General features: G+C 50.1%; 1 protein-coding gene across 9 annotated transcripts; it reads left to right on the top strand.

Moving 5' to 3' along the window:
• Positions 1 to 3,960: 3,960 nt before the first annotated feature.
• On the top strand, positions 3,961 to 10,773 carry COPS7A (COP9 signalosome subunit 7A). 9 transcript variants are annotated; one of them, XR_014803909.1, is made up of 8 exons: positions 3,961 to 3,999; positions 4,493 to 4,697; positions 6,551 to 6,626; positions 6,859 to 6,947; positions 8,560 to 8,788; positions 9,338 to 9,443; positions 9,602 to 9,753; positions 9,908 to 10,773. XR_014803909.1 is itself a non-coding variant. In XM_084956913.1 (8 exons), exons 2-8 carry the CDS (start codon positions 4,536 to 4,538, stop codon positions 9,945 to 9,947), a joined length of 765 nt encoding a protein of 254 aa, XP_084813039.1. In that variant the 5' UTR covers positions 3,961 to 3,999; positions 4,493 to 4,535; the 3' UTR covers positions 9,948 to 10,773. The 9 variants fall into 9 exon arrangements, 6 of the variants coding, with proteins under 6 accessions (XP_084813039.1, XP_003126576.1, XP_084813038.1 ...); XR_014803910.1 differs by having other exon boundaries at positions 3,961 to 4,112; positions 4,493 to 4,634; XR_014803908.1 differs by having other exon boundaries at positions 3,961 to 4,112.
• The last annotated feature ends 1,516 nt before the right edge of the window (positions 10,774 to 12,289 follow it).

The following is a 12,289-nucleotide window of genomic DNA, read 5'->3' as shown; positions in this document are numbered from 1 at the left end:
AATAATAGGGAGAAACACGAAGTTTTCTAAGATCAGGGACAAGGCAAGAACAACCCCTCACCACTTCCTTTAACATTGTACGGGAAATCCCTGCTAATGCAATAAAGCAAGGAAAAGAAATAAAAGGTATAAAAATGGGGAAGGAAGACATAAAACTATCTTCATAAAGGAAGACATAAAATATGTTCATAGAGGACGAAATCTTTTATGTAGAAAATCCGAAAGCATCAACAACAAAACCTCCTAGAACCAATAAGCAATTCTAGCAAGGCTGCAGGATCCAAAGGTTAATACATATGATTTCTTTTTTTTTTTTTTTTTGGTCTTCTTGCTATTTCTTGGGCTGCTCCCGTGGCATATGGAGGTTCCCAGGCTAGGGGTCGAATCAGAGCTGTAGCCACCTGCCTACGCCACAGCCCAGCGACGCGGGATCTGAGCCGCGTCTGCAACCTACACCACAGCTCACGGCAATGCCGGATCATTAACCCACTGAGCAAGAGCAGGGACAGAACCCGCAACCTCATGGTTCCTAGTCAGATTCGTTAACCACTGCACCACGACGGGAACTCCCAAAGGTTAATATATAAAAGTCAACTGCTTTACTGTAAACCAACAATGAACAAGTGGAATTTGAAATTAAAAATACAATGTCATTGAGCGACTCCAAAATGTGAAATTCTTAAGTATAAATTTAACAAAGCATGTGTAAGATCTATGAGGAAAACTACAAAACTGTGATAAATAAAATCAGAGAACTAATTAAAGGGAGAAACAATCCACATATCTGGATAAAAAGATATGGTCAAAACATCAGTTCTTCCCTGGAGTTCCCATTGTTGCTCACTGGGTTAAGGACCCCAGGTTGTCTCTGTGAGGATGCAGGTTTACCCCTGACCTCACTCAGTTGGTTAAGGACCCAGCATTGCTGCAAGCTGCAGCATAGGCTGCAGATGCTGCTTGGATCCCAAATTGCTGAGGCTGTGGCTGTGGCCAGGGCCTGCAGCTGCAGCTCCAATTCGATCTCTAGTGCGGGAACTTCCATATGCCGCAGATGTGGCCCTAAAAAGAAAGAAAAAAATCAGTTTCCTTCCCAACTTGACCTATAGACTCAATACAATTGCAACCACAATTGCGGGAAATTATTGTAGGGATATCAACAAACGGGTTCTAAAGTTTATATGGATGACACTAATCAACATGTTCATGAAACAAAAACAGACCCACAATATAGAGAACAGACTGTGGTTGCCAAGGGGGAGGGGGTTGGGAGAGCGAAGGATTGGGAATGTGGGATTAGCAGAGACAAACTATTATATGTAGAATGGATAAACAAGGTCCTACTCTATAGCACAGGGAACTATATTCTATATTCTGTGATAAACTGTAATGGAAAAGAAAATTAAAAAGAATATATTTGTATAACTGAGTCACTTTGCTGTACAGCAGAAATACAACATTGTAAATCAACTATACTTCCATAAAATTTTTGAAAATAATAAAAATAAGTGTACCAGGAGTTCCCGTCATGGTGCAGTGGAAACAAATCCGACTAGGAACCATGAGGTTTCGGGTTTGATCCCTGGCCTTGCTCAGTGGGTTAAGGATCCGGCATTGCCATGAGTTGTGGGGCAGGTCGCAGATGTGGCTTGGATCTGGTGTTGCTGTGGCTGTAGTGTAGGCTGGTAGCTATAGCTCCGATTAGACCCCTGGCCTGGGAACCTCCATGTGCCACGGGTGCAGCCCTAAAAAGACAAAAGACAAAAAAAAAAAAAAGTATCAAACTTCCAGTTATAAGATAAATAGGTACTAATGATGTAATATACAACATAATGTATGGTATAGTGGTTAGTTAACATTGTTGTATTGCAGATTTGAAAGTAGTTAAGAGTTCTCATCACATTGACAAAATTTTTTTTTTTTGGTATATATATATATATGAGATGATAGATATTAACTGAACTTACTATGGTGGAAGAGTTCCCATTGTGGCTCAGTGGGTTAAGAACCCAACTAGCATCCATGAGGGCACAGGTTCAATCCCTGGCCTCGCTCAGGGGGTCAAGGGTCGGGTGTTGCTGTAGGCTGTGGTGTAGTTCACAGATCTGGCGTGGCTGTGGCTGTGGTGTAGGCCAGCAGCTGCAGCTCCGATTGGATCCTAGCCTGGGAACATCCATATGCTGCATGTGCAGCCCTAAAAAGCAACAAATAAACTTTGAGCTTAAAGTCCCTTCAGCAATAGCTCCAGCAGCCTACCAGTTCTGATTTTTCTCTTCATTTAACGACGTCTTTCCCTTTCTCCTCTTTCCATTACATATAAATTATTTCACTTCTCTGAGCCTCACTTTTCCCATCTGGAAAATGGAAATAATAATGGACTTTTTACACGCATCAAATGAATTAGGTAAAGCTGTTAGCTCAGTGCCTCATACAAGTGCCTCCAAGATATCATTAACATTGCTCTGATTTAACCTTCTGTAAGCCTGGTAGGAGATACAAAACACTACGAAAAGGTTAGTTGTTTATTTTTGCCCCCTAAAGTATCATGGTAAATTGGAAAGATGGCTCCAGGCTCGAATAGACATGGGCTCCAAATAAAACTCTGGATTTTTTGTTTGTTTGTTCGTTTTTTTGCTTTCTTTGGGCCGCTCCCGTGGCATATGGAGGTTCCCAGGCTAGGGGTTGAATCGGAGCTGTAGCCACCTGCCTACGCCAGAGCCACAGCAACGCGGGATCCGAGCCGCGTCTGCAACCTACACCACAGCTCACGGCAACGCCAGATCGTTAACCCACTGAGCAAGGGCAGGGACCGCAACCTCGTGGTTCCTAGTCAGATTCGTTAACCACTGCGACACGACGGGAACTCCAAAACTCTGGATTTTTATGAGCTTCAATGTATGCCTTCCCTGCAGCTAGGATTTTTTTTCCTTCGCCAGGAATCAAAAGGGTTAATGTACAGGAATGCATCATTCAGTACATTTGCAAACATGAGAGATGGCGTCCTGGAAACACCATGGAGACACTGTACAGTTATGAGAATTCAATGGGTCAAATTTTAATTTTAAAAGATGCCTGAACAACAGTAAGCCTTCAATACGTGTTAGCTATTACTATTTACCGTTTCCACACTTGTCTCTTTCTCCTCCAAAAAAATGAGTGGTTGCAATAAAAATGAGACGATCTCTGCAGCTCAACTTCTATGGTCTCCCTCTCTCCTCCTCGTTTCACACCACCTTTTTCCTTATGTCCCTCTCTTTTTTTTTTAAATTATTTTTTATTTTTTATTTTTTTGTCTGCTATTTCTTTGGGCTGCTCCCGCGGCATATGGAGGTTCCCAGGCTAGGGGTCGAATCGGAGCTGTAGCCACTGGCCTACGCCTGAGCCACAGCAACGCGGGATCCGAGCCGCGTCTGCAATCTACACCACAGCTCACGGCAACGCCGCCGGATCCTTTAAGCCAATGAGCAAGGGCAGGGACCGAACCCGCAACCTCATGGTTCCTAGTTGGATTCGTTAACCACTGCGCCACGACGGGAACTGCCCTCTCTTCTTTTTAAATCCCCCTCTCTTTCGATTACAGCTTTTCTCTTGCCTCGGGAACTCTGACAAATTTTCAGACCTCAGCCAGCCTGAAGCTGACGCAGAACTAGCCGGTAGCAGGCTATCGCCAAGAGTTCCCTCTGCAAACAGCCTCTTGCGCTTGTCCAATAAAGTTTTATTGAAACAAAGCCGAGGAAAGGGCGCCCGTCATTCTTTCCGCAAGAGCCAATCAGAGAGCAGAACGCCTGCGTCGCTCTTGGGATCTTCATCAGTCGGAGGCGGGGACGGAGCATGTCCCGCCTGAAACCCGCCCCGTGAGAGCGGAAAGTAAGGCCGGAAGCCAGCCATAGAGTTTAGGGGCCAGAGCGACCGTGCAGGGAGGTGGCAGGAAAGGCTGGGAACAGCTGCCGGAGGTGACGGAGCGGTGGCCCCGCCCAGTGCGCTGGAAGAAGAAGCTTCCAGGTAGCGGCCCGCGGAGTCTGACCCAGAGTACGACGAGGCAGTCGGCGGGAGCCCACGGTCCCTGGGCGGCCTCTTTAAGGGAGGGGGCGGAGCCACGTGGAAGGATCGCGAGGGTGAGGTCACGTGGTTCGGGGCACCTGCGGGGTACTGTGGATTTGAGGGAGCGTCGTCCCGGTGGATACTATGTGACATCACCTCCCCCACTACGACTTGTGCCTTGGGGTTCATTGGGGTGCACGTGGTGGGGCTTGAGGTTAGGCCCAGGGTTGGGGGAGGTGGGCGTGGCAGCCGGATTTTAGCCAGGCTTCCTTCAAAGTGCCCGATTTTAGGGTTCCTAGGTCCGATGTTAGACTGCTCGATCTCTGGGTTGCGAGATAGAGCGAACTTTATTGTTGCGAAAGTGGCTCAGTGTCTCCAGTCCAGCCCTTATCTCTTGTGCTTTTCATCCTCCCCTGTTCAAGGAACTTCGCCTTCACATTCTCTTTCCTTGCAGCTCCAGACTTCCTGAGCCCAGGTCCCCCCAGCTCAGTGCAGCCATGAGTGCGGAGGTGAAGGTGACAGGGCAGAACCAGGAGCAATTCCTGCTCCTGGCGAAGTCGGCCAAGGGGGCAGCGCTGGCCACACTCATCCACCAGGTGCTGGAGGCCCCTGGTGTCTACGTGTTTGGGGAACTGCTGGATATGCCTAATGTTAGAGAGGTGGGTTCCTGACCTGGGTAGCCCACAGGGCAGCTTGACTAAAGTTTGAATTTGAGAACAGGCGGCCTGGGCTTATTTCGCAACCCCATGACCATACAGTTAAACAAGAATATGGTAATAATTAACCAACAGCTTGCAGAAATAAGTAGGCAAGTAAACCTCTTAGTTTCCCTTTGAGGATGAATGATCTGTAAAACTGAGTATTTTTCATTTTTGAACAAAGAGCCTGCGATTCAGAGTAGGAGACCTGATTCCAGCCTGTCTCTATCAGTGTAATAGCTCTTAATAATCATATGATCTTGATCAGGTTTCTTTAATTTTAGGCCCTAAATTTTCTCTTTTAAAAAAATGCTCCTGATACAATCCCTCACTCTTGTAGGAATCAGATGAAATTATGGGAAAGTAAAGTCTGGTACAAATGGAATAACTGACTGTGAAATTGGCATGCTCTGTTCTCTCCCCCTTTGCACCATATGCTAATTCACTTCAGTTAGAGTAGGTAGAAAGTGTCTTTTTCCCAAAGACACATAGCAGGATGCTAGGAACACAGAACTGTTCGCACAGAAGTGGCAGAGTTGAGTTTGAAGTCCACAGTGAGTGGGTTGCCAAGATATATGTCACCAACCCAACCCCCAAGATGGTATAACAATGGTAGGTGGGCAAACTGAGTTACGCTTTTGAGGGTCAGTGATTCAGTGGATTTAGCCTTTGGGGAACCTTCTGGTCTGAAGAAAGCTGGCTGCCTTCTTTCCCTGATGTCCTCTGCAGTGGAACTAAAAAGAATCAAGGTGAAAAAAAAGAACCATGTTTTGGGTGCCTGTTTAACACCTTGCTAGTTGAAGTTCCCATTGTGGCTCAGTGGAAATGAATCTGATTAGTATCCATGAGAATGTGGGTTCAATCCCTGGCCTCACTCAGTGGCTTAAGGATCTGGTGTTGCTGTGAGCTGTGGTGTAGGTCACAGACGCGGCTCAGATCTGGCGTTGCTGTGGCTGTGGTGTAGGCCGGTAGCTACAGCTCTGATTCGACCCCTAGCCTGGGAACCTCCCTAAAAAACCTGCCAAAACCCTACTGGTCATCTGGGAATACCAGAAGAGTACAAGATACAGTGCTCCCCTTCTGAGACTTACATTCCAGTTGCAGAGATAAGATGGATGGATATCCATGAATAAGACATTTATTTAGCAAGTGTTTAGTGGCAGTGCCAATCACATGCACATCTCTGCTAGACCTAAGTGGATTATAAGAGGCTGAGTCTGTGACCTTGTTGAAAAATACCCTTAGGTAACAACCTTAGGTGGGCTTTGACTTAGTGGATGATCAGCGGTGGGAGGAGAGGAGGCTGTGCTGGCCTGGGTGGGTAATGAAAGCTCCTGGGTGAGGCTGGGCTGAAGCAGAGACCACAGATCCCAGGGCCTGCCCAGACCGTACAGCTGTCGGGGGAGTGAGGCTGAGGCAGAAGTTGTTGGTGACTTAGGTAATACAGCAGATTCCCTAAAGATTTTCAAAATTGGAAATGTTAAATACTCTTTAAGGACCAAACAACATAGTTTGCAACATAAACGCTCTGAAAGTTTTCAGCCCTGAATGAGGGTAGGAATTGGAGGCAGATGGAGGAAGAGGGAGTTGTGGATTGGGGGCATAGCATAAACAAGGGCCTGGAGGTGGAAATGAGGCCTTGCTGTGGGAAGAGTGGTCAGAGAGGCAGAGGGTTGCTGTCGGTGAGCTGCTGTGAGAGCTCCTGTTAGAGGGGAAAGCTGGGGCCAGAAAGTGGAATTCAAACAGGGTAGGGCTGGGAGGGTGGAGAGAGAGGCCCCTCCACTCACCTCTTCTCTCCCCTCATGTTCTTGCAGCTGGCTGAGAGTGACTTCGCTTCCACGTTCCGGCTGCTCACGGTGTTTGCTTATGGGACATACGCTGACTACTTAGGTATCCGGAGGGGCCGGAACTCTGGAGATGGGAGATGGGCAGTTTATGTAGAAGAAATTCTTGAGATACCTGACTTAGATCCCATAGGTACAGGGTCAAGGTCAAGACCCAAATTGGCACAGAAAACTCAAAAAAAAAAAAAAGAAAAGAAAAGAAAAATCAAGAGGAGAGAGGCTAGGGCTTCCCACACAAGTGAAATCAGGATTTTCTATACCTTGTTTTTTTTTTCTAGCTGAAGCCCGGAATCTTCCCCCACTCACAGAGGCTCAGAAGAATAAGCTTAGACACCTGTCAGTTGTCACCCTGGCTGCCAAGGTCAAGGTGAGTGACAGACCCCCCAGTCCTGAGCCAGGGAGCACTTTTTTGTGTCGGCTTCACAAGGGCCCATCTGAAGGGAATTGCACTGGGACAGCTTTGACCACAGTGGTGCTTCTTCCTGTTTCCCCACACTCCTCCAAGGTCTGTGTCTGACTCTGATACCTGTGGCCCTTTAGGTGGAACGTTATTCTCCCAGCTTTCTATTTTGTTTTTCTTTTTTTTTCTTTTTTTTTATTGCTTTTTATGGCCACACCCACGGCATATGGAGGTTCCCAGGTGAGGGGTCGAAGCAGAGCTACAGCTGCCTGCCTGTGCCACAGCCGCAGCAGTGCAGGATCCGAGCAACATCTGTGACCTGCACCACAGCTTATGGCAACGCTGGATCCTTAACCCACTGGGCAAGGCCAGGGATCGAACCCACAACCTCTTGGTTACTAGTCAGATTCATTTCTGCTGTGGCACGACCAGAACTCCTCTATTTTGTTTTTCAACCCACTTATGTTCTAAGTAAAACATCTTTTGTGTGTCAGGTCAGAATAGCAGCTAGGATGCCACTCACTGTGTTATTCCTCAGCCCATTCCTCCCACTGTATGAAGTCCGTGGAAGCAGCTGCAGTGGCCAGAGCTGGGACACACTCGCTCCTGGTGACGTAGCAGGCTTCTATTTGCTTGAATAAAAAATACATAACCCAGAAGCATCTTTGTATTTCCTGTTGGGTTCCATTCTTGTTAACTGTTTGCCCATCTGCATCTCCCAGTTGTTCCCTGACTCTCCCATCATCCCCATGGTTTGGCTTAAATCAGGCTCTCTGCCTCTTTGGAAGGAGACCGTGTATAAATGATAAACAGAAGAGCTCCAGCCTCTCCTCCACCACAGCGTCCCGTAGGTCAAGCTCGTCTTGACCACATCCGTGTACTGTCCTGAGCTGAGCCAGAGGGTTGACACCCAGGCAGATGTCACCCTGTGGTGGGCTGGGCATTGAGGGGAGCATAAATGTTTTCCTTAAGATTGTCCTTTTTGGAGTTCTCCAGTAGCCTTGCAGGGTAAGAATCAGGCGTTGCCAGTGCTGAGGTTTGGTTCCCTGCTGTGTCTCGGGTTTGATCCCTGGCCCAGGAACTTCCCCATGGTGTGGGTGTGCCTGAAAAAAAAGTTGCAGAAAGGAAAATAATATTAAAAAAAAAAGTTCCCATTGTGGCTCAGTGGCATAAGAACCTGACATAGTGTCTGTGAGGATGCAGGTTCAACCCCTGGCCATGCTCAGTGGGTTAAGGATTTGGCGTTGCCACAAGCTGCTGTGTAGGTCGCAGATGCGGCACGGATCCGGGGTTGCTGTGGCTGTGGTGTAGGCTGACAGCTGCAGCTCTGATTTGCCCCCTAGCCTGGAAACCTCTGTGCCACAGGTGGGGCCGTCAAAAAAGACAACAGTCATAAATACATAAATGTGAACGATTCTCTTTCTTAGGATGTTATTTATCAGGTGGGAATACTTTCATTTATTTTGCCTTAGAACCTGCCTTTTACGGAAAGTGATTGAGGAGGAGGACTGGAGGGCGGGCAGTGGGGGAAGGAGGGAAGAAGAATCTTGGAAGCCCTTCTCTGTGCGGAACCTCACAGACCGCAGCCCGACCTCCGGGCCCCAGTGTATCCCATATGCAGTGCTGCTGGAGGCCCTGGCCCTGCGGAACGTGCGGCAGCTGGAGGACCTGGTCATCGAGGCCGTGTACGCCGACGTGCTTCGCGGCTCCCTGGACCAGCGCAACCAGCGGCTGGAGGTTGACTACAGCATCGGGCGGGACATCCAGCGCCAGGACCTCAGTGCCATTGCCCGAACCCTGCAGGAGTGGTGAGACCTGGGTCCCGGCACTGTCCCTCCTCTGCTGGCCCCAAGAAGGGAGGGCTGCTTTGGTGGAGGCCGGGGGTGGGGGGTGGGGTGGCTGGGCGGCAGAGGCACCCCCCAGGAGCCTGAAGAGGAACTGGGAGGAGGAAGGGGGGGTCCTCTTGAGGGGATCCTCCCTGGGGGGTGGGCCAGGCAGGATGCAGTATGACCAGCGCTGTCCACAGGCCTTGGGCCTCTCTCACTTCTGTTTTCTCTGTGTTCTTATCTGACTTGGGTTCGTTAACACAGCTTCTTTTCTTCCTCTGGAGCACGTCCTGCCCCGTTGTGGGTTTAGTTCCTCGCCCATCACTCCAGGCACTTGCTTTCTCCTCCCTTAGCCTACCGGAGTGTCCTTAAGGCTCCCGGGGATCTCGTTGAGGTGGTTTCCACGTGGCCAGGCGAGGCTTCTAACGCAGACAGGGCTCCGGCTGCCCGGGTCTCGGGGTGTCTCTGTGTCCGTCTCGGGAGTCTGTGCTCGCAGCCCTCTGCTGACCCTCCTCCCGCCGGTTCGTGCAGGTGTGTGGGCTGCGAGGTGGTGCTCTCTGGCATTGAGGAGCAGGTGAGCCGGGCCAACCAGCACAAGGAGCAGCAGCTGGGCCTGAAGCAGCAGATCGAGAGTGAGGTGAGCAGGCAGGGGAGCAGGCCGGCCCGAGCTCCCACAGCTTCGGCTGGTTGTCCTGGGCAGAGGGGTCTGGACTGGTGCTGTAGCAGGCAGACCCGTTGGGCAGGGACCGCCAGGTTCTGGAACCTTCCTTGGTTTCCTTCCTTTCCTCCTGGTAGGTCGCCAACCTTAAAAAAACCATCAAAGTTACTACCGCAGCCGCTGCCGCAGCCACATCTCAGGATCCCGAGCAACACCTGACGGAGCTGAGGGAACCGGCTCCTGGCACCAACCAGCGCCAGCCCAGCAAGAAAGCCTCGAAGGGCAAGGGGTGAGCCAGTGTGGTGGGGGCCGCTCGCTTATGGGGTGCCCTGCTTCTGCTCCTCCCTCTCCCCTCTAGTCTTTTGCACACGGCTAGGGAACAGGGGAGCTGGCAGGGCCTGGGAGGGTCCCTGCATCCTCTCTCTCTCTCTTCCCCTTGCCAGGCTCCGAGGGAGCGCCAAGATTTGGTCCAAGTCGAACTGAAGGGACTGTCGGTTCTTCCCCGGATGTGGGTCCTAGCTGCCTGCCTGCCCCTTAGGAGTCCTCAGAGAGCCTTCCTGTGCCCCTGGCCAGCTGATAATCTAGGTTCATGACCCCTCCCCGCCCTTCTCTCCCCCACCCCCAAGCAGAGATGACACCTTCTCTAGGGAGGAGGCAAGTACAAGTCATGTTTTTGTTGGTACTTTTTGTTTGATGTGACTTTCTTGTGTGTCCCATTGTCCCCTCCTCCTCCCTGCCATGCTCTGTCCCCTATTTCTTTAGGAGCCAGCATCTGTCCCTGTTTATCATGTCACTGAGTAGGTGAGGTGGTTGCATCTCCAGCATAACCCACACCTGTCGGTCCTGCCAGCGCCCCCCTCCCCGCATGCTGAACCCTGACTCCTGCCCCTGCCCCTGCCCCAGTCTCCTTGGGCAGCCTGCCCAGAGCCCTAGGGCTCCCACCTTTGTTCCCACCCTGAGAGTTCTGGGAGCCAGCCGGCCCTCCCAGGAGTCCCTGGACACACACATCCTAGAGTCCTATCTCACTACAGTTGTTTCCTTTCCTCTCTCCTCCCCTTGGGTCCTGGGAATGCTGCTGCTTCCATGTCCCCAGAGCCTAAGGGCTGCTGTTTCTCGAGCTATTGCGATATGGTTCTTTCCTGGGCCTGTCTTAGAAAGCCTGATGGCAGTCCCGGAAGGATTTACACTTCCTTTTGTGAGTTTGATGGGGAAGGGAAGGGGATAGAAAGTGTATAAAAAAAGAGTATATATACATATATCTATATATAACATGACACAGAAATAAATCTATGAGAAGTCTATCTACAAACATGCCCTGAGCTGGGTATCTCTGTCTTTGGTACTGGGAGATGGGAAGAAGGCTCATTTCCAGTCCACCCTAAAGAAAAGTGCTAGAAAGAGAAAAGAACCAGGAGTTCCCATCACGGTGCAGTGGAAATGAATCCGAGTAGGAACCATGAGGTTGCGAGTTGGATCCCTGGCCTTGCTCAGTGGGTTAAGGATCTGGCGTTGCCATGAGCTGTGGTGTAGGTTGCAGACGTGGCTCAGATCCCGCGTTGCTGTAGCTGTGGGATAGGCTGGCAGCTGTAGCTCTGATTGGACCCCTAGCCTGGGCACCTCCATATGCCTCAGGTGCAGCCTTAGAAAGCAAAAAAAAAAGAGAAGAGAAGCAGATACTCCATGCCGAAGCCTGGCCTCGGAGTTGGGAAACCTAGACCCTGAACCGCATGCCTTTAGATGGATTGCTTGATGTCTCAGCATTCATTCAGAGGCGGCGGATACCTACTGGGCATCAGCTCGTGCTGGGTACTGGAGGTGCAAAATGATGGTCACTGTCCCTTCTCTCAAGGAGCTTGAGTTCAGCATGTTTCTGTCCACCTTATAGAATTACAGGGGGAAGAGTTGATAGTAAACTTGAGTTTTCTCATCAAAGCCACGTGGGACTCTCAGGTCTCAGTAAGAAGCAGTGGTTGGGGGAGTTCCTGTTGTGGCTCAGTGGGTTAAGAACCCAACTAGTATCCATGAAGATGCGGGTTGGATCCCTGGTCTCCCTTGGTGGGTTAAGGATCCAATGTTGCCACAAGCTGCAATGTAGGTTGCAGATTCGGCTCGGATCCTGCGTGGCTGTGGCCTAGGCCAGCAGCTGCAGCTCCAATTTGACCCCTAGCTTGGAAACTTCCATATGCCACAGGTGCTGCCAAAAAAAAAAAAAAAAAGCAGCACCGGTTGGGCTCCTGTCCCCTGTTCAAGGTCGAGCATCCTGAGCATCCTGAGCGGTGTGCTTGGAGTGCACGCCCCAGAATAGAATTGGGAGGCTCTAGTGTCAGGGACATTTGGCCCCTCACTTATATATGAAGTGGTTGCCTCCTGGGGTTTTAGTGTTCACTAAGTGGCCCCCCAGGTGGACATGTAGGGCAGACTGCTCTCCGGTCTGGTTCCCGCTATGACTTCATAGTTTCCCTGATCCCTCTGGTTCCAGGCTTCATGAATGGCTTTAAAATCTAGTGTAGGCTGGGCTGGAACCGCCCAGCCCAACACCGAAAGAGGAAGGAGGGCCCATTCACAGCCCCAAGGACATGCAAATGCAGTTTGTCTTTGCTTTACAAAGACAGGGCTCTTGGAGGTGGGGCAGTGGATTAATTGTGGGCACAGTTTTTGACCACAGAATTTGGTTCAGGATTGAAGGAGTCCGAGTATAAGAAGACAAGGACACCAGGAAAATTATCCCAACTAAAAATCTTATCACCGCTCACACATTCTTGCACGTGGATCCATACTGCACAGCGATCTTAGGTGATCTTAGGGCTGAACCCCTGTGGTAAGCA

This window comes from Sus scrofa, chromosome 5 (genome assembly GCF_054392235.1).
Source record: "Sus scrofa isolate SSC_HxYL_T2T_F1_AM1 chromosome 5, Sscrofa_HxYL_maternal_Yorkshire_Landrace_v2.0, whole genome shotgun sequence".
Taxonomy (NCBI): domain Eukaryota; kingdom Metazoa; phylum Chordata; class Mammalia; order Artiodactyla; family Suidae; genus Sus; species Sus scrofa.
Note: the sequence above shows the minus strand (reverse complement) of the source record. Positions and strands in the feature narration are given on the sequence as shown.